The sequence below is a fragment of the Phymastichus coffea genome, unplaced genomic scaffold (assembly GCF_024137745.1).
Source record: "Phymastichus coffea isolate CEN01 unplaced genomic scaffold, Cenicafe_Pcof_1.1 PCOF00023, whole genome shotgun sequence".
NCBI classification, from domain to species: domain Eukaryota; kingdom Metazoa; phylum Arthropoda; class Insecta; order Hymenoptera; family Eulophidae; genus Phymastichus; species Phymastichus coffea.
Window position 1 is genome coordinate 530,620 of NW_026706834.1, and position 25,892 is coordinate 556,511.

At 42.4% G+C, this 25,892-nt stretch overlaps 1 protein-coding gene across 2 annotated transcripts in view; it reads right to left on the minus strand.

Moving 5' to 3' along the window:
- LOC131675474 (succinate dehydrogenase [ubiquinone] iron-sulfur subunit, mitochondrial) overlaps nt 1-25,892 on the minus strand; it is a 224,370-nt gene that overhangs the window by 110,271 nt on the left and 88,207 nt on the right. For both annotated transcript variants that reach the window (XM_058954466.1, XM_058954467.1), the window contains exons 2-4: nt 18,105-18,235; nt 17,891-18,034; nt 17,637-17,832 (exon numbers count right to left, since the gene is read on the minus strand). In XM_058954466.1, coding sequence (XP_058810449.1) covers nt 17,637-17,832; nt 17,891-18,034; nt 18,105-18,235 — 471 coding nt within the window. The remainder of the gene's footprint in view (nt 1-17,636; nt 17,833-17,890; nt 18,035-18,104; nt 18,236-25,892) is intronic.

The following is a 25,892-nucleotide window of genomic DNA, read 5'->3' on the forward strand; positions in this document are numbered from 1 at the left end:
CCCATTGTCACTGAGAATGACCTTAATAAGCTCAAACCAATTCGCGCACCCAATCACCAGCCAGCAGATACTAATGCTCAGCGCCGTCTTGATGATACAAAACAATACCCTAATCATCTTAACCAGCGGTTGCCCTGACTTCCAGCTCCCGGTGTTTCTGGACACCTTTCTAAGTCTACTTCCCCAACATCTCGCACACAACTTACAGTTGCTCACATCAATATTAATGGCCTTAATATTCCGTGGAATTTTGCATTGCTCGAGGCAGAAGCAAATCAAAATTATTATATTATTGCGATCACTGAAACTAAATTAAATAATCTTGTTCAGGATGCACACCTTAGTCTAAGTAATTTTAAGTTATTTCGTTTAAATCACGTAGACAAGGAGGGCGGTGGAGTCGCTCTTTTTGTTAGAAATTGTTTTAATGTAAAAATATTAGTCACTTCTCAACCTATCTACGATAACACTCCGGAATTCATTGTTGTTGAGTTACAAAACAAGAATAAAAATAATGCAAAGTGCCTTTTTGCTGTTGTTTACCGTCGCCCCTCCGCCTCATCTCCAACCTTTTTGTTTGATTCTATCTCTCCTTTTTTCCTCTTTACAGAGACGTCATAATAACTGGCGATTTCAATTCAGACCTTTCCTCTAACCTTCCTCATGTCTAAGCCCTCCGTGACCTAATCGACCAAAATGTCCTCAAAGTTGTCTCTCTTGTACCAACACATCACCCTATCTCCATAAATTGTGACATCACACATACCACGCTGGACCTGTTCATTATAAATCATTCTACTCATGTTCTCAACTTCTCACAGTCCCATCCGTACCTTTCCATGACTTAATTCAACTCACCATCTCATTCTTTACCCCGATTGAATCTCCTAGATCTTTCATCTTACGTTCACTCCATCGCATCAATAAACCTTCTCTAAACTCTCACATCTCCTCTCTACTTCCTGAACTCCCGACACCTCACGATGACTCGCTTGCATCTACTGACGTGGATCAACTTGTCTCTTCTTTTACTAAGGCTGTAGTCGCATCTTTTGATATACTCACACGTTCTAAGACAGTTACAATATCCTCTAAAAAGAAGCCTTGAGTCACAGATGATCTCAGAGTCGAAATGCGTTCTCCAGACGCTGCTTTTAAGCGATTTAAGACTTCATGTTCCTTACAGGCTCTAGATCAGTACCGTACAGCCCGCAACCTGGTTTTTAACAAACTAGACACTAAAAAACAATTATATCCGCAATAAGATCGAAAAATCCACTACACCTAAACAAAAATGGAGAGCCCTGCACGAAATCGGCATAGCAAACAGGCTCCTACCATCCCCTTTTTCCTTTTCCATTCCTGATACCCTTAATAACTATTATGCAACAGTTGTAATTCGTTCCGCTCCTCTCACTTTACATAAATTTGAAAATATCCTCCAGCTTCTTGTCACAAATTACTTTTCTTCTTCTTCTCCACCTTTCCCTCCTTTTTCTTTCTCCAACATTTCCGTGATGTCCAGGTGATGAAAGGTCCAGGATGAGATAAAGGCACTTCATTCAAAGGGTAAAGGTATTGATGATCTCACGGCTGAAATGCTTGAACTAGGCATGGGCGCTGTTGCCCCCTCGCTCACTCACATTTTCAACCATTCCATCTGCACCTCCGCTTTCCCTGAATCCTGGAAACAGATCCTCATTCGCCCATTATCCACAATCAACTCATCACAGACTCCATCCGACACTAGACCGATTACTCAACTCTGTGAACCCTCTAAAATTTTCGAGGGGCATTCTACTGAAACTACCCTTACAGCCCTACTTGACAACATAAGATATGCAATAGAAAAACGAAAATTGACCATCCTCCTTTTATTTGATTTTTCAAAGGCTTTTGATTCTATTACCCACGACCTCCTAATCACAAAGCTCAGACAGTGCAATGTGGGCGATGACACTCTCCGTTGGTTCTTTACCTACTTGGCGGATAGGCTCTAGGCTGTTATCGACCAGGGTGGTACTGTATCCAAATAGTTGCGTGCACAGTCTGGAGCCCCTCAAGGCAGTGTTCTCGGCCCCCTCCTTTTCGCCATTTTTATTAATGACCTTCCTAGGCTCCTTTTCTTCTGCAACCACATCATCTACGCTGACGACACACAGATTTACTATCATTGCCTGCCCTCAGAAATTATCGAAGGTCTTGGGTGGGTTCGGCTGGATGCACAGGCGGTTGCTGACTGGGCTGTCCAAAATGGACTTCAGATGAGCGTTGCTAAGACCAAGGTGATAATAATTGGTAGCGAACTCTATGTCTCCTCTCACGACCTCAGCTCCTTACCAAATACCAGAGTAAATAACATCCCTATCCCTTTCTATGTCTCAGTTAAAAACCTTGGCCTTAACATCACCTCCATATTACAATCGAAACCTCATATTACAAATATCATCAATAAAGTTTATTCCAGTCTCCATATTCTGAAATTCAATAAGAAATCCCTCTCTTTCACCACCAGGAAATACCTAGTTCAGACCCTCATCATAGCCCATTTTAAATATGCCTCTCTTGCTTTCTTAAAACCCGATAAAACTTGCACTACGAGGGTCGTTTTAACAAAAAAGATTGCAGGTTTCTCAATGTCACCTGTGCACATTACGAATTCATAGAAGTCTCTAGTGCCATCCAGCATGCCAAACACCGACACAGACAGATACGGACAATGACATACGAGGCTCGTTTGAAAAGTCCGTGCAAAGTCAGAGAGATGGCGCTACTAGTGCGTATCAAGGTTATTTTCAGTTAGTGGCATATCTTGGAAGAGCACACATTAAGTTTCAGCCAGATCGGCCAATTACTTTGCTTTTTACATTCGTTTCAATCAAAGAAATCGAGTGGTTGTAAAAAAATGGACGAAAAAGAATTTCGTGTATTGATTAAATATTACTTTTTCAAAGGCAAAACGCCTCAGGAGATTAAACAGAAGCTTGATAAACATTATGGTGATTGTGCACTTTCGATTAGAATGGTTTATAAGTGGTTTCAAAATTTTCAGAGTGGCCATATGAGCACAAAAGACGCTGAACGTTCTGGACGCCCTGTTGAGGTTACCACTTCAGAAATCATTGATAAAATCCATGATATGGTGATGGCTGACAGAAAAGTGAAGGTGCGTGAGATTGCTAGTACTGTAGGCATCTCGAACAAACGGGTACATAATATTTTGCATCAACATTTGGACATGAAAAAGCTATCCGCTAGATGGGTGCCGCGATTGCTCACGATTGACCAAAAACGAGATCGTGTGAAGCGTTGCAAGAATGGTTTGCAGCTGTTCCAGCAAAATCCGCTAGACTTTAAGCGTCGTTTCATCACTGTAGATGAAACATGGATACATCACTACACTCCTGAGACCAAAGAATAGTCTAAACAATGGGTTACCAAGGGGGAATCTGCACCGAAAAAGGCGAAGACACTTCCATCGGCCGGAAAGGTTACTGTCTTTTGGGATTCGCAAGGAATAATCTTCATCGACTATCTGGAAAAGGGTAAAACCATTACAGGCGAATATTATTCAATGTTATTGGATCGTTTAAAAACCTAGTTGCACGAGAAATGTCCACGATTGGCGCACAAAAAAGTCCTCTTCCACCATGACAAAGCGCCAGCTCACGCCTCAGCAGTTGTGACCGCAAAACTGATGGAGATAGGGTTCCAACTCATTTCACATCCCCCCTATTCTCCAGACTTGGCTCCGTCGAACTACTATTTGCTACCTAATATGAAAAAATGGCTGGCGGGGAAAAGATTTTATTCAAACGAGGAGGTGATTGCAGAAACGAATGCCTATTTTACAGACTTGGACAAATCCTATTATTTGGAAGGGATTAACAAACTAGAGCAGCGTTGGATGAAGTGTATAAACCTAAAAGGAGACTATGTTGAAAAATAAAACAGATTTATTAAAAAAAATCAAGCAGTTTTTATTTTTGCACGGACTTTTCAAACGACCTTCGTAGATCGAGTGTCACAAGTCAAGTGACTAAAGGTGAGTTCAACTCGGTTGGAAAGAAGACACTGAAACGAAATCATCAAACGTAAAGGCGAATACACGTTTAACTATACGTGTTTAACGGAGCGGCGGTTAGCTCTGCATCGTGGGAGTTTGTTCTTCAATAAATTTCTCATTTTGTAGGATAACCACCCTGTTACAATATATATATTTAAACCTATTTCATCTAGGGAATAGTTGAATATATATATACAGTCCGTCATATAACAGAAACATTTCAAAGATATGAATAATTTTCAATGGAATCAAGTGAATAATAAATAATTTCTATATTATTTGTTCTTTATACGTTAAATCGTCAGTCGCAGCATTCCTTGGTAATTATGTTGGAAACTATGGTATTATCTTTGCAGTTCCTACATATTTTTACTTTTCATAAATACTAATTATCAAATAAATATATAATTACCTACAAATATGACAATAAATAGCAATAACCTACATATGACATATGCTATCAAAACAAACATACACCTCATAAATGAAATATTAACCGGGGAGGTTATCTAACTAAATGAAAAATTTATTTAAGCACAAACTTCCACGATGCAGAGCTAACCACCGCTCTGTTAAACACGTATAGTTGTACGTGTATCCGCCTTTACGTCAGATGATTTTGTTTCGATGTCTTCTTTCCAACTTAGTTGAACTCACCTTAAGTCACTTGACTTGTGACACTCGATGTATCTTAGGTGTGAGTGGCTTTATGCCTAATCCGCTTAATCTCCTAGATGAAATCGGATTAAAACCTAAGCCTTTATAAATCGCTTAAGCTCATAGGAAATGAAATGACGTAATCGGCGAATAAAATTAACTAACTTTAATCAATAAAAACTACAGTCTTTTATGGGTCGAAAGACTAACGCACGCGAATAAGATTTACAATGAATTATTAATATTCGTTGAGAGAAAAAGAGAGAGAGAGAGAAAATTCGTAAACTACCGCGAAACTAACGCTTGGCGCGAATAGAAAAAAGATTCAATGTCGGGGTTGACAACATACTTCCGAACGTATTTTTTGTCACGCAATAATAAAGGGAGGTGCACCTACCGTGCGGTGCAATTACGGTGATTAGCCGTAATTGTTGATGAAAAAAATCAATTACCGATACTCCTCCAATTGATCAGCTGTGCTGCCTCGCTCTCCAATCCGCTGCAATTTGCTGCTGCTATACTGCTGCTTTTTTATGCTACTTTGCCACTCATGCACGCACGTAACAAAATTATCCTAGGAAACTTTAGTCGAAACGGCGAAATAAAGTGCATATCAAATTGGCGGTATATATGCGAAAGCAACTAAATTTTAACTGCCTATTTCAAATGCTCGCGCGCCCTCTCTCTCTCTTTCTCTTAATCGTTCGAACTAACATGCGAGTAACAGAATCGCGAACGGATCGATTAATTGAATTGACTACCGTTGCAGCCGCCTCCAAGTCCTGACTACCCGGGCAGGACGAATACCCGCTATTCGCCGCCATCAGGAACCTGAAAAGAAAAAAAGGAAATGAACCAAATAAACGATTGATCGAATCAACTACTGTTGCATTAGATACCATGTAAGCCACGCTATTATTAAGAATAATTTATAAAAGTTTATGTAATAGATAAAATATTAATTATAAAATAAAATATAACGAAAACGGTACTTGGAGAGCCATCTAACGAGATAGGGCTCATACCTTTGGACGCACGCTTCCGATTTTCACCACGCTCTCTCTCTCTCTCTCCCTCTCTCGCTCTCTCCCTGTCTCTCTCTCTCTCTCTCTCTCTCTGGTAAGTAGCAAGTACGGTTGAGTGTGAATTCGCTCCACCGTCCAAGGCCGGGAACTCAGTGCTCATCGAACCTGTGTGAGTTTCTACTGTTTTAGAAGTTCCGGTCTCCCGCAGGCTCCACGCATTCGGAGTGTTACCTGCTGGGCTCCTTCTTTAAGAGCCAGGGAGTCCGTTGTAAAGTGCTACTTCCGAGAGTGAGGTTAGGACGAGCAGTGCAGATTTTTGCGAGTTTTGGCGCAAATATCGACCTCTCTGCGCCTGCGCCGCCTGCGCCGATCATCGCGCTTCTGCTTGAGCCCGCCAAATATAAACTGCGAAAACGACATGAGCGATTTCAAGTGTGTCGTTTGCGGGGAGAGTTCGGCTAGAAGGCTCAAACTCTGCACTGTGTGTCAGAAGCCGAGGCATAGCAAGTGCTCCGGCAACAAGAAAGACGGCCCATGCAACAACTGCAAAGTGGACTTGCCGAAACCATCCACACCAACGGCAACTATTAACGCACCGGGCAAATTGGCGGCCAGAAGATCGGCTGAATCGAGTGAAATCGTCGCGCAGGGCTCATCATCCAGTTCAAGCCAGGGGGGGGCTTGTCGCCGAGACGCTCGCCTTGTCCGGTGGGCCAGTCGACAAGTGTGCGACAGGCATCGGTAGCACTGATTACGGGTGCACGGGCGCTAGACGATGCTAGTGGATTAGCAGAACGGGTGGCTGACGTGCAGGCGCCCGTACTCGAAGCTAGCAAAATTGACGCGGAAGTGTTCAACGACAAAAACAACGACAATCACAAGAGCATAAATGAACACTTCCTAGGGACTCCGGAACTACCTAGTATTAACAACATACTGATTCCGGTAAGCACCCTGGAATTGTTATTCCAGAGATTTGACGCTATTGAGAGACAGGTCGATGAAGTGAAGGCCCTCTTGACGCGGTGTCCGGCCTTGCAGGCTGCCTCGGTGGTCTCTCCATCACCTGAGACTGAAAGAGATGTTGCTGGCGGGGATCGCATGCTGGCGCTAGAGGGCGCGATCCGAGACCAGTCGTCGAAGATGGAGGAACTGCAAAATACCTGCAGCTCTCTTCTGGCGAGCAATTACTCGCTGGAGGAGCGAATTAAAAAAGTTTTGACTGACTCTGGTAACCTCTGGGGTGCTTGCCGGGTCAAGGGTGGTGTTAAGAAAGGTACCCTGAAGAAAAGTACACGTAATGTCGTGAATACAGACAAAGGTGATAATAATACACCTGCATCTAACTCCAGTGGCGCTGCTCATGGGCCCGGGGCTGACCTTGACCTGCCTGGGTCGGGGAGGAGGGCGGAGTCGCTGCCTGATGACGTAGACGATGGGAGCTGTGAGTTGATTTTGAGGGGCCTATTGCCGGACAATAGAGACATCTCTAGGGATGAATTAAACAAATTAGCGCTTGCAGCCCTCAGAGCTGTTCGCCCGTCAGTGCTCCCAAAAAATATAGTGGGAGTGCGTGTTTCGCATCCCACACAGAAAATTATAGGGGGCGTGGCTGATGCGGCGATTCGCGGTGGGGGGAGGGGGCCAAGATCGATTTTTCCGGCCTGTATAGTCACATTGGACAGTGAGTTTATGAGGGCAGAGGTGATGAAGGATAGGAGGGGGCGTGTGAACGCCTATTTGACTGCTGCGGATCTCGATAGGGACCTGCTTGGACCGGAACTGCATGCCACTGTGCCACAGAGAAAAATATTTATAAATGAAATGCTTCCCCTAACACAATTTAAACTGTTCAAGAGCCTGAAGCCTATAGCAAGGGGACTTGGCTTCAGGTATGTATGGCACAGTGGTGGACGGTTCTTGGTTCGAAGAAGGGTGGGTGAGAGGGTGAGCTCGTTCGAGACGGAGGCAGATTTGCGGGCCATTAGGACGACATGGGATTCAAGAAGCGGATCAGGGTCGTCGGTGATATTGGGGACCGTGCCGCGGGGAAGGGACGTGGCGGGGGATGTGGGTCCTGTTAATGAGGGCGCTGCCATCGATAAGGGGACGGCGTGACTCGCAAAGGCAGGCACCGCGGGTGTTGCGGATCGCTGTGGCTTCCTCAGGGCTGGCTTTCTCAACATAAACTCGCTACGAGCAAGGGTAAAGAAGCTGCGACTGTTCCTGGCTGGGGATGACACTTACCACATTTTTGGACTTGCCGAGACCTGGTTGGGGCCCGTGGTTGAAGACCACATTGTACAGGTCCCGGGTTATACGGTAATAAGATGCGATCGCAACACGAATGGTGGTGGAGTTGCTCTCTTCATACGCGAGAACTTCAAAATTAAACAACTAGCATCTTCTGCTACGCAGAGGCCAGGTAAACCGGGAATACCTGAGTATCTCTTTTGCAGTGTTGAGACGGGCGGCTCCCTTCCGGTGCTTGTCTGAGTGATCTACCGTCCACCAAAGGTGCCCTTTCAGAAGGGCTCGGATCTGTTCGAGGTGTTGAGGGACCTTTGTGATGGTTTTAGCCATAAGATCATCATGGGTGATCTCAATGCTGACATGACCTCGGGCTCGGATGATGCTGTTACCATCAAGCGACTAAGTGATGAGTTGTCGCTGGGGCTGGTCCGGCATGGCCCGACTCACCATGTGGGAGACTCTCACACGTGGATCGATGTCATGCTGACTGAATCCTGTGACACCATCAAGGACTATAAGGCGGAATTGCTTCCCGGTTTTGGCAAACATGCCATCATTGATGTCACGATCGACATATATGCGCCGTCTCCGCCGAGGGATAATTTTACATACCGTAACATCCGCGGTATCTGCCCTGAAAAGCTTCAGGACTTTTTAAGATCCTGTGATTGGGCAATGACCGAGACTGCCGAAACAGACCTGGAGGGTGCTATTGAGGGTCTTAGTAATAACTTGACCGAAGCCATTAACGTACTTGCACCTGAGAAGGTAGTTTGCCGCAGAAAGAAATATGCTCCTTGGTTTGGTCCTGAGTTGAGGAGACTTGTTGATAGGCGTGATGCTATGCGCAGACGCTACAAGCGTACTGGGCGGGCGGATGTCTTAGATGAGTCTCTAAGGCTTAGCAATGAGGTCGATGCGCGTATAGAACGAGAGCGTGTTGAGTACCTTCACAATCATTTATCTAATGCTCTCGATGAAGGAAAGAATATTTGGAAGGAAATGCGTAGCCACGGCCTCTTGCCTGGTGCGGGTGGGGATGGGCTTCATGGGTTCGCCCTGGACGAGCTGAATGACCACTTTGCTGGGGTTTCTATCGCGATACTTGAGGATGTAGACGCTGGGATGGACGGAGTGAGTGTTATGAACGAGGAGGGTTTTACCTTTACGCCCGTTAGCGTAAGCGATGTCGTCCTAGCTGTCTCCCACTTTACATCACAAGCGAGCGGAGTTGATGGAATTCCCCATGGGGTGGTGGCGAAAGCTCTTCCGGTAATGGGCGGGCACTTGAGGACCATATTCAACTCCTCATTTGCTAGGGGAGTGTTCCCGGGTGCCTGGAAGCGGGCACGGCTGATAGCCTTGAGGAAAAATACTGCACCCTCCTCGGCATCGGATTTCCGTCCGATAGCGCTGCTCTGCTTCCTGTCAAAGGTGCTTGAGAAGCTTGCCCATGACCAGATCACGGAGTATCTAAAGAAAAGTCAACTTCTGGATCCCTTCCAGGCTGGTTTTAGGCAGAATCATAGTACCCAGACCGCGCTGATAAAACTAACAGATGACATCCGAATGGCCGTTGACGAAAAAATGGTGACGCTCTTGCTGTTGTTTGACTTCAGCAAGGCATTTGACACCGTGTCGCCTTCAAAGCTTTTGCGCAAGCTCCGTGCCCTTGGCTTCTCTGGTGTTGCTCTTCTGTGGCTGAAATCCTACCTACAAGGTCGCTCACAACGAGTAACCTCTAAGGGTGGGAGCTCGGACTGGCGGGAGACCAATCTGGGGGTGCCGCAGGGCTCGGTGCTGGGACCGCTCTTGTTTTGTCTATACGTCAATGACTTGAAAGATGTACTTAGTGGACGTGGGGTTTCGCACCTTTTTTATGTAGATGACCTGCAGATTTATCTGCATATACCGAAAAAAGAATTGACGAAGGGAATCCGGATACTGTCAAAAGCGGCGGGATTGGTAGCGGGCTGGGCCAGGGAATCGGGCCTGCGCCTCAATGCTGGCAAGACCAAAGCTATTATTTTTGTGACTAACAAGGACACAAATGACATATATGCGGAGGAACTGCCAGGCGTTGAGGTGCAGGAGGGCGTGCTTGTTCCCTTTAGTGATGAAGTGACAAGTCTCGGAGTTGTGCTGGACTCCAAGCTATCCTGGAGGTCGCATATTGACCGGGTTGCGAAAAAAGTTAGGAGGGCTCTGTATGGCCTGCGCTTCATTAGAGCATGCACTACGGAGCCCCTTCGACGTAGATTAGTTGAGTCGATGGTCCAGCCACACCTGGACTATTGCACTGTGGTGTGTCTGGGAGCTTCGACAGAGCAGAGGGAAAGACTGCAGAAATTAAGCAATGCGTGTGTGAGGTATGTCTTTGGCATCCCGCGTGATGCATCGGTCTCTCTGTTCAGACAAAGGTTAGGTTGGTTATGTATGGACATTCGCAGGGAGTATTTTGCATCTCTGCAGATGTATAAGTGCCTGTGAATGCGCGAACCGGACTACTTGGCGACGATGTTTGAGATGCATAAATCGAAATATCCGGGCAGAGTGAGACAGGCCGAACTGAGGGTGGCTAAAGCAAGGACGGAGACGGCACGCAGATCCTTTAGGATCATGGGAGCTCGACTCTGGAATTCCCTTCCGTTTGAACTGAGGCATGCGACGTCGCTTAGCAGCTTCAAGAGGGGGGCACGAAAGTATTTTGCAGCGTTAAATGCATAGGCCACTGAGGGGTGCTACTGGAGTTATGGATATACAGGTTGATGGATGTACGATGACAGTTTTGACTTCAGACTGCCTTACTAGTTTTAAGTAAACTGACTCTAGTCAATTGAGGATTTGATGATATGTTTTAACTGATGATAACGTGTTCTAGTCTATCTAGTCCGTTTGAGTGTATTTTATGATTTATGTTATCGATCATCAACCTATTTGTATATACTCTCATAAGCACATGTTGTATGATGTGTACGTGTTTGCGCGTACACTGATTGTTATATTTTTGTATCATGCAAATAAAGACTCTCTCTCTCTCTCTCTCTCTCTCTCTCCGGATAATTGTAAATCCTATACGTGTGCAAGTTTTTCGGCCCAACGAAGATTGTGGCTTTTTTTGTAATAAATTATGATTTTTTATTTTTTGTTATTTGTTTAAACCGATTTCATTTAGGGAGCCCTTTTCCTGTGCCGGCGCAGGGAGCACTGCGGAGGACTCCTGCCCATTGTCTACCCGCAGCAAGACCTCTCCGTAGGCCCTCTGGCGTTGAGCCACCTTTGCCCACTCCCCGAGCAGTTTTTCTGCGCCATGGCGGTCCATGAAGCGTTTTAGGTGCTCCTGTAGACTGGAGATCCTTTGCGAACCGCCAGGTACTCTCCACCTCGTTGATCCCCAGACGTACGTGTCTGAAGTCGAATAGGAGAGTGGGCTGCTCCGGGATACGGGGGTGGTTGTAGACCCAGTGCGCCCCACAGGTCACCCTGGGTCCTGGGCACTGCACCCCCTGGTATACGGATGCCCTTCAATTTACGACCGGAACTTTTCAATAGCCTATACCACAGCCAAGCACTCTTTCTCGGAGACTGTATAATTCCTCTCAGCGCTGTTGAGTGATCGGCTGGCTTATTCTATTACACGCTCCTCTCAATCGACATCCTGCGTGAGGACTGCCTCGATCCCACTGTCACTGACATCAGTTTCTAGTACAAAGTAACCGCTAGGATCGAGCGATTGCAATATTGGGGCGAAGGTCATCGCCTCCTGTAACCTCGTCAAAGCTCGCTCTTGCTCATCCTCCCAAGAGAAACGTACATTCTTCTTGTCAGGCGGTTTATAAGTTCAACGATCAAACTTGAGTATGAAATGCCTATACCACGAGGTCATTTCCATTAATCGCTCAACCTGTTTGACAGTCCGGGGTGTTGGATACTCTAGTATCGGTCTTATCTTTTCGGGATCTGATCTTACTCCGTCGTGGTTAACGAGAACTCTCAAGTACCTGACTTTCGTCTTGCAGAAGTGGCTTTTGGCTTTATTGATGGTTAGACCCGCACCTAGAATTCTCTGTAATACCATTTCTAGGTGCCGGTTATGATCTTCAAAGGACGACAAAACCATAATTACGTCGTCGAGGTAAGCAAAAGCGAATGGATCCATATCCGGACCTATCACCTTTTCCATCAACCTCTGGAAGGTCGCTCCTGCGTATGACAGTCCGAAGGGCATTCTTTTGAATTGAAAGTGCCCTAATCCAGGTACTATAAACGCTGATGTCGGACGCGATTCTTCCTTTAGGGGAATCTGATGGTACGCACTGCTCAAGTCCAGCGTGGATATGAACTTTGCATCCCTTATCCGCCTTAAGATGTCATTCATATACAGTAAAGGATAGGCGTCAGGTTTGGTAATTGCTTTCACCTTTTGGTAATTCACGCAAAACTTATACTTTCCATCAGCCTTCTTTACCATCACCACTGGACTTGACCATCCGTTGGTCGCTGGTTCAACTACAACTTTTTCCGGCATATCCTTGACCAGCGCGTACATTTCCTCTCGCACTCTATCAGAAACTGGGTAGTACTTCTGTTTGATGGGTCGAGCACCTCCAACATCTATTTCGTGCTCAACCCCCACGGCACAGCCTCACGCCTGACCTCCGTCAGGAATCAATCTTCTAACGAGGTCTTCTATTTCCTCCAGCTGTGTTTTCGTGGCCTGCCACAGTCCTACTGATGCGAGAAATGCCGTACGATCAATTCCCGCCACGTCCATAGGTACTTTTACCTGGGCGTCCTTCAGCCATAATTCATCCTCATCGGGATCCTAAACTACGCGGAACTCTCTTATAAAGTTCGCGCCTACGTAACAGTCATCCGTCAGAAGTGGCGTAATAGCGACTCTAATTTCCTTTGTGGTTCCCCTTACCTTAAAGGGGAACATCACGTGACCAATTATGGGGCATGGGCGCCCATCAGTGAGCCTTGCATCGCCCGCCCTGGTCACATTCAATCCGAGTCCCATCTCCGATGCCAATCGTAGCCCTAATTGACTCATGACTGTGGATGAGACGCTGGTATCATAGAGTGCTCTAATTTTAAAGTCACTTATGTCTACCCGCAACCACCACCTGGTCTCATCCTCTGGGTCATATCCACGAGTCGCATCTTTCCTCCCTTCGTTGTGCTTTTCAGCGAATTTTTCCTTCCGCTGCTGCGACGACGATGGGCTTGTTTCCACTCGTGGATTCCTTGCTTTTTGTGTGGAGAGATCCAAACCTTTTAGGTTTTCGGGTTGCTCGATCCTTACATTCGTCGAATCTTTCCTCCTCCTCCACAACTTGTATGTGGCCACCTGGTTCAGGATGACCACTCCCCTATTCTGCCGAGGGCTGGCATCGGGCTCGATCGCCTTCTGCTCCAACGTACCGCTAGGTCCTGGGCTCCCTTGATGCCATACCAAGACCTGTTTGGATCCCTGGGTCGTCGACAACTAGCTGTTTCCCAATAACGATGCTGATCTGGAGGGCTGTCTTGCGTTTCATTGGCTAATTTGCGTAAAATCCGCTCAATACCCTCCAGACGCTTCTCCATCTTCTTATCAGTAGTGGAAGCTTGCGTAGCCGATACTGTCTCTTGTACGGTAGGCCTCCTGTCCGCACTGCGGATCTCACTCCTTCGCGCGCGCCTTTCCTTCGCTGGCCATTGCAGTGGTTTGGGATTTACTACCAGCCGTTCTTTTGCTCGGCTGGTAGGCGTGCTGAGGGAAGATCGTCGAGTTGGGGTCTGCGAATACACGTGGAGGACGACCGTAAGACAAGGTGTTTTGTACTTCGGTCGCCCTCCTATTAAATTCTCGTATCGACGTCAACTCGCTCCGACGCGGCTAATCTGGATGTTCGAAAGAAGGTTTACATGGAGCAGATCTAGTAGTCTCTCCAAGGAATTTGGAGGTTACAGTCTATTGACAAGAGCTACCAGGTTGGACACGTAGTCTCGCACTAATTCGTCCTTATTAACAGTTAATTCTCAACGCATACACTAACTGTCGAACAAGTGCGGATCTCCCGTAGTCCTCCGGATCCTCTTCACCTCCTCTTTTGGACGGCTTTCGGTGGGGTAACGTCCCTTCTTTTGGAGGAGCCGGTGTGCTTCACGGAATCCCAGAATCGTAGTGACAGGTGAATGTGTCCTGAAAGTCCACATTACGTCTGGAGCGTGGTTGAACCGAGTCGCTCCGTGAAGAACGGGTTGCATTGGCCATTTCATGCATTCCGGCTTCTAGCTCTAGTATTCTTTGACGCATGTCCAGCGCCTGGCACCCAGCATGCACCTGTATTCCCTGCAGAGTCTGAAGGGTTTCTAGGATTCGACCTACTAACTTGCCGTTGCAGTCGACTCCCTCCTTCAGTGCAGGGTGCAGGATTCCTGCGACCTAAGATCCGGATTTCTCCGTTTTCTCTCCCACTCCTCCTGCTCCTGGGTGCGTAGAACCTTCTGGATGAGCTCATCCTCTTCTTGGCGGCTGGCTTAACCCTCCAATTCCACATCTGGGCTGGCGAATGTCCTTGACATATTCCTTTCCCGTTGATGAGCTTCAGGGGATGGTCGCTGTTCTCATCTGCGCTGAGGTTTTCCAACTCTTCACAGACTGTGCCGAGCCACGCTTGTCGGGTGCGCCTCCTGCGCCCCGCCACCACTTTGCTGTACGTGGTCTCTTCGAAATCGGTGACGGTGTACTCTCCTAGCAACCATCTCCCAAACCTAGCCGCCTGCTGGATTACACTTCCATCCTTGCGCAGCTTTAGATCAGCCAAGTAGCGTTCACGCTGTGCGGAGGTCAGCTCTAATGCCCAATTGTCGATTTGGGCTGACAACAGAGCTATCTTGCCTCCGCACGGATTTAGGATGCGGTCGAGGTTTAAAATTATCGACCTAATCGACCACTATGAGCGGGGTATATACTATTTAGTGCAATTACCCTTAATGCCGCCTTTTTATAAGGCACAAACTCGCGAGATTATGATCGCGTGCAGTCTCTGCAAACTAACTAATAATATTATGAAATATCCTACCTAAGGTCGAAGCCTGCCGTTTGCTTGCTCCGCCTGGCTAATATTTCCTGGACTGCACGCTTGGGTTACGCTCTCTGCCTTTATCGTCGTTAAGGTGTTTCCAATCCCCCTATATCCGCCAAACTCTGGCTGAAATAGGTTAACACCTGATTACTCCGAACGACCTGAAATCACTTCGACCTACTAATAATTATCGCTTTCGGCCCTTTTTACAATTAATTTAACAATTTATAAGTAAAAGTTGGAAGTGACTTAGTTTTTTTCCTCAGTAGAGGGCGTACCGCTCACGATCTCGCGCTACCACCCGTTCAAACCTCCCTAAGCGCTCGCGCAATCGTCTCTCTCTCTCTCTCTCTCTCTCTCGTGCGTCGATTACCTTCCTATTCGCACGAAACGGGTCTTAATACCAGTTGGGCGCCATGTAACGGGGGAGGTTATCTAAAAAAATGGGAAATTTACTTAAGAACAAACTCCCACAGTGCAGAGCTAACCGCCGCTCCGTTAAACACGTATGATTGTACATGTATTCGCCTTTACGTCAGATAATTTCGCTTAATTGTCTTCTATTGAACGGAGTTGAACTCACCTTAAGTCACGTGCCTTGTGACACTCGATGAATCTTAGGTGTGGGCGACTTTACGCCTAATTCACTTAATCCCCTAGATGTCATCAGATTAAAACCTAAATCTTTTACAAATCGCTTAATCTACTGGGAAAATTAAATGACGTAATCGGCGAATAAATTTGACTAACTTTAATTAATAAAAATAACTACAGTCGTTATTGGGCCGAAAGAATAACGCTCGCGAACAGGATTTTACAATGAATACTATCGGATGAGAGAGAGAGAGAGAGAGAGAGAAGATTCGAATTATACCGCGAACTAACGCTCGGAGTAAATACAAAAAAAAATCGCTATCACAATTGACAAAATACCGAATGTATTTTGTCACGCAATAATGACGGGAGGTGCACCTACCCTGCAGTGCAATTACGGTGGACAGCCGTAATTGTTGATGAAATATATCTGCCTTTAATGTGCTGCAATGCTGTTTCTGCACTGCTGCTACTTGCTGTTGCAATACCGTCGTTGCACTCACACACGTAATTGTCCCAGAAAATCTTTAATAACGGCGAAACACGGCGCAAAACAATATCGGCGGTAAACTCGCGTAAACAGCTGAGGCGTTACTGTTTATTCAAATGATCGCGCGCCCCCTCTCTCTCTCTCTTAATTGTTCGTACTAACGCGCGAGAAGCAGAATCGCGAACGGACCGATTAATTAAATCGACTACCGTTGCAAATCTTTATCATGCTTTACAAGGGCTTTAAATAAAAATATTCTGATTTTGACTTCATTACCTTATTTACATAAAATTCACTGTTATAAATCTCCTTGGAAATTGCGAACTGGCGCATTAAACAATAACATAGCGACCATTTTCGAGTTCAACAACGATAAATTAGTATCTGAAATCTGTGTTAATGTTATAGTATCTTTTGAAAAGTATATTTTTCCTATAGATTTTGGAGTGAAGAGTGTCTGATGAAGAACGTGATAGGATTAGGAAAAATCTGATTGAAAACCATACATGACTGTAACTTAAAATTTGAAATTTGACTATTAGTTGGCTATTGATTTAAATTAAAAACTATTATAATTGTTTAAATTTTAGATTGTTTAAATTTTACTTTATATTGTTTAAATTTTAAATTGTTTAAATTTTACTTTATACTTGAGATTATGATCCGTATAAAGTTGCACTTGTTTTTCAAATTTTGTTAATTTATCGCCGTCCCAAATAAAAACAAAGTAATGGCTCGATAGATTTAATTTAATTGTGGGAAGTTCTTGTGGGTATATTGAATTGTATAAGGCAAACTTAACATTATTGGTTTTCGTGACACTGTTGATTCAACGCACTGCTACCCACCAAAAGCCATTTTTTTTTAATTTACGTAAAGCATGGAGGATATTTTTATTGAAAAATAAATGGCCAATCTTTATAGAGACTTTTTTCAAGTTTTAGAAGCTCATCTTTAATTTGGTTTGCGATCATTTGGATCTATGACATCGATGATCAAAGACAAAATGATCCTTTTGTATTTAAACTCCGATATTTCTGAGATAATTTGTAGTATTAAGCTCTACAAGATACTAAATTAAAACTGAATAAATAAACTATCCAATCCATATAATACTTTAGATTAAAAACTATTTCCGCATCCGTATACTAAAATAAGAACCAAAAAATTTCGAAACATTTTTTTCGCAATATCGTTAGCTTTTCGCAAAAGATATGGACTGAAAAATTTTTTTACTCTAATATTTAAAAACTAAAAACTTCAAGCTTTAATTTGCTTATTTGAAATATTTTATACGATTTTACAAAGATACAGTTATTTGAAAAATCATTAAAAATTTGGATGTTTTTAATTCCTTAATTTTTTCTGTTGGTATATTTTTAATTGCCGAATTTGTTATTGCAACTTTTGAAAATCTTAGATAGCCTGATTAAATGAATACAAAATTTTATAACAAAAATAAATCCAATACTTACAAGTTTTTTTCGATCTGCAACGCTTTGTAGATACTGAAGAGATCCAATTTTTTCTGATTTATCTCTTTGTAACCATGGCTGTATACTGCGATATTGTTGATAAAAGTTATTCATATCCGGCACGAGATCTTTTATGATATACATATGTGGAAGAGGATAGATTTGACTTATTTTATTTACATTAGAATCTATTGAACTGAAATAAAATAAAATGTAAAATAATATTTCAGTATAAATAATATACAGTAATTTACCTAATGCAAGCCAATGTATTAATCCCTTCTATGTTCATAGCGCAAGATCCGCATATTCCTTCACGACAAGACCGACGGAATGTTAAGCTTGGGTCTATGTCATTTTTTATTTTTATTAATGCATCCAGAACCATAGGTCCACAACTAAAATCGGTAAAATAATCAATCTTTTGTTATAAATAATAACATAGTATTATATGGCAATCTTTCGAACCTATTCAGATCTACATGAAAATCTTTCATATAAGGTTTCTTATCTGGTTCATCCGGACTCCAGCGGTAGATGGAAAATGTTTTCATACGAACCGCATCGTTACTAATTGAGGATGTACTTAAATTACGAACCTAAAAATACATCAAAATTTATCATAACTCTAAACATTAATCATATTTTCAGAGACATATTAAATGAGAAATGGTGGTAAAAATATTTTAACAACACTTTTGAGTCCTGATAGAAAGTATTATCAATCAAATAATCTTAAGAAGTAACGCTATTAATGATCAAGTAACGACTCTTCAATAAAAATGCCGAAAACTCTATATGATTATTTTACACGATATCCTGCAAAAGTTTTGTACGGAAACCTACAGAATACGAACTTCCATATATTATTCATAACCATATAAATTTCTTTACAGGATACATTGCCTAGTTATCAGCATAATACGATACACATTAAACTATAGGTTACATACACTTGATGAATTATAACGTAATTGTCTGATGCTCCAAAGTTTTAATAAATTATGGCAAAAATTGATCGATCGTTTTATTCTATCTTAGACCGACAGATTCCAAAGTAGTGTCCAAAATAATAAATCCGAAAACAATATCTGATCTTCTTTACAAGAATATCGATAACAAATGATATTATTTTATTCTTTAACCTATATCTCTTTGTATGTATAACGTGGAAATACGGCATATAAATACAAAAGATGGGTAAGAAAATAATATCAGTTATTTAATACAAATCTATATATTCAAATTTTCAATCTGAAAATTCATAATAACAATTATTTCATAGAAAATAACACACGGCATACTCCATTTTAATGCTCCTATATAACGACAATTTTTTAATAGCACAATGTTTCTGAAATTAAATATTTATCAGTGAAAAGACGAGAATTCAACAATAGTCTGTTAATTATTATGAATAGAACAGTCAATAATCAAGTTACTTGTTTTCTTTTCTCTGAAACATAAAAACTCTCTATATGCTAACTGTCCAGCTTGCTAAGACCATAAGACTAACCCTTTCAAATTATTAAAAAATTGTAAACATTCTTCAAGATGTTCTACAAGTATATAAGTACGAGTACAATTTCAATATTATTGATATGTTTGTGGCAAGTATAGAGTCTAATTGTTCTCTCGGTAAATTATGTAATTCATCAATGTTATTAATATTTGTAGTAGAAAAGTAAGAACCCATTATTTTATTCATCACTTTTAAAAAAGGTATGAAAGATACTAAACGTAATTGGCCTGCAGACTTATAAATATTGTAATGAAGCAGTTAACAATGATATTTTTACAATTTCTTGCATCCATTTCCCTTAAACATTTTCGCGTGATAATACTTAGATAGAATTTTCTGCTTGATAGGCCAAGATAACTCACTTTCTCTTCCAACTAGTGGAACCCAACCATCCCAGAAAAGGCGATATAGATAATTCTTGAATACGATTATAAAAGCTTTTATTCCTAATTTCTTTTCATCTGCTTTAAATGTTATGTATTACAAAGTTAGTCTTTGATTTCTGAAATCAATTTCATCTTGATGTTCTATTAATAGTTCATTGTTTTTTTTTGTTATATCGTGATACCGTTATATCGTAATTGTGTTCTGTGTTACTAATTGTAGTTAGTGAAATTTATTTTCTGTTTATACGAGGTCTGTCCCAAAAGTATCCGACCTATCTTCACGTAAAGAGACTCAGGCGACCTCTGGAGGGTATGAACGTCACCAACAATTTCAAACCTTCATGTCAGTAGTTCAAGATAGCGATGAAACGCCTTAGTTCCCGTGCAACGGTTATTTGTTTACAACTTTTTTGCGTTTATCGCAATTCATTTATTGCTAAAAATGGCAGAATGAACCGAGCAGCGAATTCGCATTAAATTATGCTTTAATTTCGGTAAAAGTTGTGCGGAAATTATTGAAATGGTTCAAACAAAACAACAGTTTTCGCAGTGGAAGCTTCCAGTTGACCCTCAGCCAAAAAAAGCCCGTCAAAGTTTAAACAATATCAAGTCAATGTTTGTTTCGTCCTCAAAACGAGTTGAGACTATAAAACATAAAACCCTCTTTCGAAAATTCAAATCAATCACGTTTATCTTTAAAGTAATATATTTTTTTTGCCAACTGTAAACTCAATAGCTCATTTCAAATATTTCAGAAATTCTAATCCCAAACACATGAACAGCGCATGTCACTCAATTGCTTTATTACGCCGTGCTCGCCTCGAGCTCCGATTATTTTATGACAATCTCATATAAAAAGGGTCTTTGGGACTCTAGGCAGTTTTATGCTCCAAAACTGACCGCTACCCTTTCCACAAAAATGCATCTTATTTTGTCAACTCCCACGAGCTTCGTACTTCCTTGCCTCATACCTCCTTATTCAATGAAAATTCATTTCCCAAAAAATGTATACACCCTACGAACTATCGTCGCATCTGTTGCGTCAGACTATAATCAGATTCTCGCAAAACGTTCAGAGAGCAACAGCTCAGCCTTGGCTGTGCAGTCTTATACTTACGAGGGTCGTTTGAAAAGTCCGTGCAAAAATAAAAACTGCTTGATTTTTTTTAATAAATCTTTTTTATTTTTCAACATAATCTCCTTTTAGGCTTATACACTTCATCCAACGCTGCTCTAGTTTGTTAATCCCTTCCAAATAATAGGATTTGTCCAAGGCATTCGTTTCTGCAATCACCTCCTCGTTTGAATAAAATCATTTCCACGCCAGCCATTTTTTCATATTAGGGAACAAATAGTAGTCCGACGGAACCAAGTCTGGAGAATAGGGGGGATGTGAAACGAGTTGGAACCCTATCTCCATCAGTTTTACGGCCACAACTGCTGAGGCGTGAGCTGGCGCATTGTCGTGGTGGAAGAGGACTTTTTTGTGGGCCAATCGTGGACGTTTCTCTAGCAACTCGGTTTTCAAACGATCCAATAACGATGAATAATATACGCCTGTAATGGTTTTACCCTTTTCCAGATAGTCGATGAAGATTATTCTTTGGGAATCCCAAAAGACAGTCGCCAGAACCTTCCCGGCCGAAGGAATTGTCTTCGCCTTTTTCGGAGCAGATTCCCCCTTGGTAACCCACTGTTTAGACTGTTCTTTGGTCTCAGGAGTATAGTGATGTATCCATGTTTCATCTATAGTGATGAAACGACGCTGAAAGTCTTGCGGATTTTGCTGGAACAGCTGCAAACCATTCTTGCAATACTTCACACGATCTCGTTTTTGGTCAATCGTGAGCAATCGCGGCACCTATCTAGCGGATAGTTTTTTCATGTCCAAATGTTAGTGCAAAATATTATGTACCCTCGAGATGCCTACAGTACTAGCAATCTCACGCACCTTCACTCTTTTGTCAGCCATCACCATATCATGGATTTTATCAATGATTTCTAAAGTGGTAACCTCAACAGGGCGTCCAGAACGTTCAGCGTCTTTTGTGCTCATATCGCCACTCTGAAAATTTTAAAACCACTTATAAACCATTCTAATCGAAGGTGCACAATCACCATAATGTTTATCAAGCTTCTGTTTAATCTCCTGAGGCGTTTTGCCTTTGAAAAAGTAATGTTTAATCAATACACGAAATTCTTTTTCGTCCATTTTTTTACAACCACTCGATTTCTTTGATTGAAACGAATGTAAAAAGCAAAGTAATTGGCCAATCTGGCTGAAACTTAGTGTGTGCTCTTCAAAGATATGCCACTGACTGAAAATAACCTTGATACGAGGGTTGCTACTTATATTTTGAGCCTAATAATGAAAAGACAGTAATTTATTATCTAAAATGGCTTTATTGTTTTTCGAAGTATAGTATTCTCCATGATGATAAATGAACTTTTGCATGCGCTCGAACCAATTTTCGTAACACTTTTTCCTCTCTGATTGAGGTACCTCCAAAACATGGTTTTTGAATGCATCAACGGCTTCTTCAGGCGCCGAAAAACGTTGTCCACGCAATTTATTCTTGATATGCGGGAATAAAAAGAAATTATTTGGTGCTAAATCAGGGTTGTATGGAGGATGACCCATCAATTCAACGTTTTGGCCAGTCAAATAGGAGGTTGTTTTAGCTGATGTGTGAGAGCTTGTAATGTCATGATGAAGAATGATCCTTCGTTGTCGCTTCTTTTTTCGTATTTCACCAAGCACTTCTGGCAAACAAATGGTTGTGTACCATTCAGAATTCACTGTTCTACGATGCTCGAACGGTACAGTTGCCACATGTCCAATTATTCTAAAGAAACAGGCGATCATTTGCTTCGAAGTGCTTCGCGCACGAATCACTTTTGTTGGATTCGGCTCGTCTTGGAAGACCCATACAGTGGATTGCTGTTTTGTTTCGGGCTCATATGCATAGATCCAAGATTCGTCACCTGTGTAGATGTTATACACAGCGTTTGATGCACCGCGATTGTATTTTTTGAACATTTCTTTGCACCAATTGATGCGAGCATCTTTTTGAGCTTTTGTCGAATTATGAGGGATCCAACGCGAACAAATCTTTTTTACAGCTAAATGTTCATGCAATATCTTATTGATGCTCGTCATACTAATGCCCAAGGATGCCTCAATCTCACGATATGTTACATGCCGATTTTGCTTTATTAGTTCGTGCACAGCATCAATGTTTTCTGGCACAACAACTGATTTTGGACGACCTTGACGACTTTCATCCCCGAGCGAACTGCGGCCACGATTAAATTCGTTATACCAGCGTTTCACAGTGGCAAGGGATGGGGCTTCATCGCCAAAAGTCGAAGTAAGTTGATCGATGCACTCCTGTCTTGATAGCCCACGTCGAAAGTCGTAGAAAATCATCGCACGAAAATGCTCACGAGTTAATTCCATTTTTTGCCCGAAATGAAGTTTTCAAGTTACTGTGAATAACACAAATTGCACTCAAATGAAAAAATGTTCTGAAGAAGATTATGGTTAAAAATGTCAAACTTTCCAATGGAAACGTCAGATGGCGCCTCTAAACACTTAGTATTGCCAAGGCTCAAAATATAAGTAGCAACCCTCGTACGCACTAGTAGCGCCATCTCTCTGACTTTGCACGGACTTTTCAAACGACTCTCGTATTCATACTTTGTCACAGTCGCTTGTATAATTTTAAATATTAAAATATTTACTTTCCTTTTATAATTAAATAGAGTTTAAGTTAACAGAGCTCTATTTATTTTATCCTCTATCTCGCCCGTTCGTCATTAATTTTACGTGCGGCTGGCGGAATAAAAAATATTTCCGCTCAACTCAACACATGGTCCTCCGAGCCGGATTGTAAATAAATTAACCAGTGTAACAATGCCATAATACAAGAAAAACCCATTGCATTGGTGCAAAGCAGCCATTTGGACGACTTAAGTAGCCGGTGGAACAGAACCATCATAAAAAATCACGGAGTTATACAGCCGCACAGACATCCCGCAGCAGGAAAGCAGTCGTCGGCCCAAGCATTCAAGCAGCCTCTCGTGGACATCTAATATAGAAAGCAGCCCCGAGTCTAAGTAAGCTAGAGAATCTCCGTCCTTATTCATTCCTATTTTATCACTCCGATTGATTCCATTTCGATTATATATTAAAAGCAAAAATGAATGCTAATGAAATCAAATCTTCCAAACAACAACGCGGAACTTTGAAAGCAAGTGTCACGCTTTTAATTAAATTTTTTGGCGATAATGCTGAAGCTGATATACACGATTGCGAGAGTAGACAGATAAAATTAGAAAAACATTACAATTAATTTGAAAAGATTCAGTTTAATATTGAGTTCGCGTTAGAATCTACTAACGAAGATAATATAAATGGTAATGAAATTGCCTTGCAAGAAGATGAACGAACAGATTTCGAACAAAAGTATTTTTCTTGTGCAAAAATTATAAAAATGCGATTACAAACAATCAAGGCTGCGTCAACGCCTATTCAACCTAATGCTCAATTTCTAGAGCCACCTGCTAGAATTGCGAAGTCTGATGTTTCTACTCCTACTAACATTACTTATCATATCAATCATGGATTGGAAAAATTACAAGTCAGGCCTTACGATGGTAACCCGCGCGAGTGGTAAAGTTTTCGCGATGCTTTTACAAACTTAGTGCACAAAAATGACGCGATGACTGCTACAGAGAAATTTTATAGACTTAAACAAGCTCTCCAAAGGGAATTGATTAATCTTCTCGACGGTCTTGATGCATCTGAAGAAAACTACAACGTTGCTTGGGAATTGATTTCACAACCGTGTGACAAGCCACGAAAAATTATACAACCACACTTACAGCAATTGCTTGAATTGCCGGGTATGAAAACGTCCTCAGCTGCATTGATTCGTTTATTAAAAGAAAAAGCATTAATGCATGTCAATGCTTTGAAGGCATTAAAAGAACCGGTCGATTCGTGGGATTCAATGTGCTTGTTTATATGATGTGGCGGGGAATTTCGGAGGTTTTAACCGCGCTACGAATTTCTTCCGCCACAAGGCCTGTTTGACTCTTTACCCCCGATTATTTAGGGCTCCAGACCGCCGGCTAATTAAGGTGATCGTCGGGGGTAGGGCCAAAATGGGATTCGTCGCGTGTATCCCGGTTTGTCTTCACGGCGACTGTGCAGGGTGAGTACTCGCGATCTCCTCTCTTTCAGGCCTCGGTGTCCAACAATTCGCTTCCTATTTGTCTCCATTGTTATGGTATGCCGGTATGTCAGATGAAGACTCCTTATTTCAGGTCGAAAGTTCGGTCGAATTCGCGCGTATGTTACCTATCGTGGGACCTGGAAATATAGCAAATCAGCGTTATCGGATTATAACCGCTCGCGGCTGAAAATCACCAGCATGCAAATGAGGCAAGGTAATAAAGTAAATTGTATATAAAAACAATTAATCAGTTGTATTGGCGTATTTATTGATCCATAAATAAGTGGTCGGATTGATTAGGGTCAGTATGACCCGATATAATTATGAGATAGCAAGGACACGAATTAGTCGAAATACTAATATTCTCCCGGTCGGTCTTGGATTGACAAAGATGGTGGAATGGTCAGCGCAGATAATTAAGTCACGACTTCTAATTTATCTATTCCCAATTTCGGCAATAAATTATTATACGGCGAAAAGTTAGCGCGAATAATTGAATCACGAGTTCGAATTCGTCTACCTTCAATATTCGCAATAGATCATTTTATTGGCGAAAGGTTAACGCGAATAAATTAAATCACGAGCCTTCTTTGTCTGATCCTAACGCTCACATTCGATTTTATGAAATGGCGGAAAGGTCAGCACAATTCAATAAGACCGATAATCTTATTCGGCTAATTCTACGTTCGCAATAAATATTATTGGTGAAAGGTCAGCGCGGTTAAATTAATCAATAATTTTATTCGGCTAATTCTGCGTGCACAATAAATTAGTATACGGCGAAAGGTCAGCGCGAATAAATTAATCACTGCTTTTAATCCGTATAATCCTAACACTCACGTTTGATTCTACGAAATGGCGGAAAGGTCAGTGCGATTCGATAGGCACCAGCATCGACGGATCCACGCGTCGCGACGACCTACGGCACTGAAAAATCCACTCCAGCACTCCGCGATTAATATAAATGAGTGCCACTTTGCCTACTTACGATTTTTCTTGCTGTTTCGGCGAACGAAATTAGCGTGAACAGAAGGCGTCTAACGCAATTGGTCCTGCGACAAGATTATCTGGCGTGATCACTCCTTCTAGCTAGAAGACCAGTGGCAAA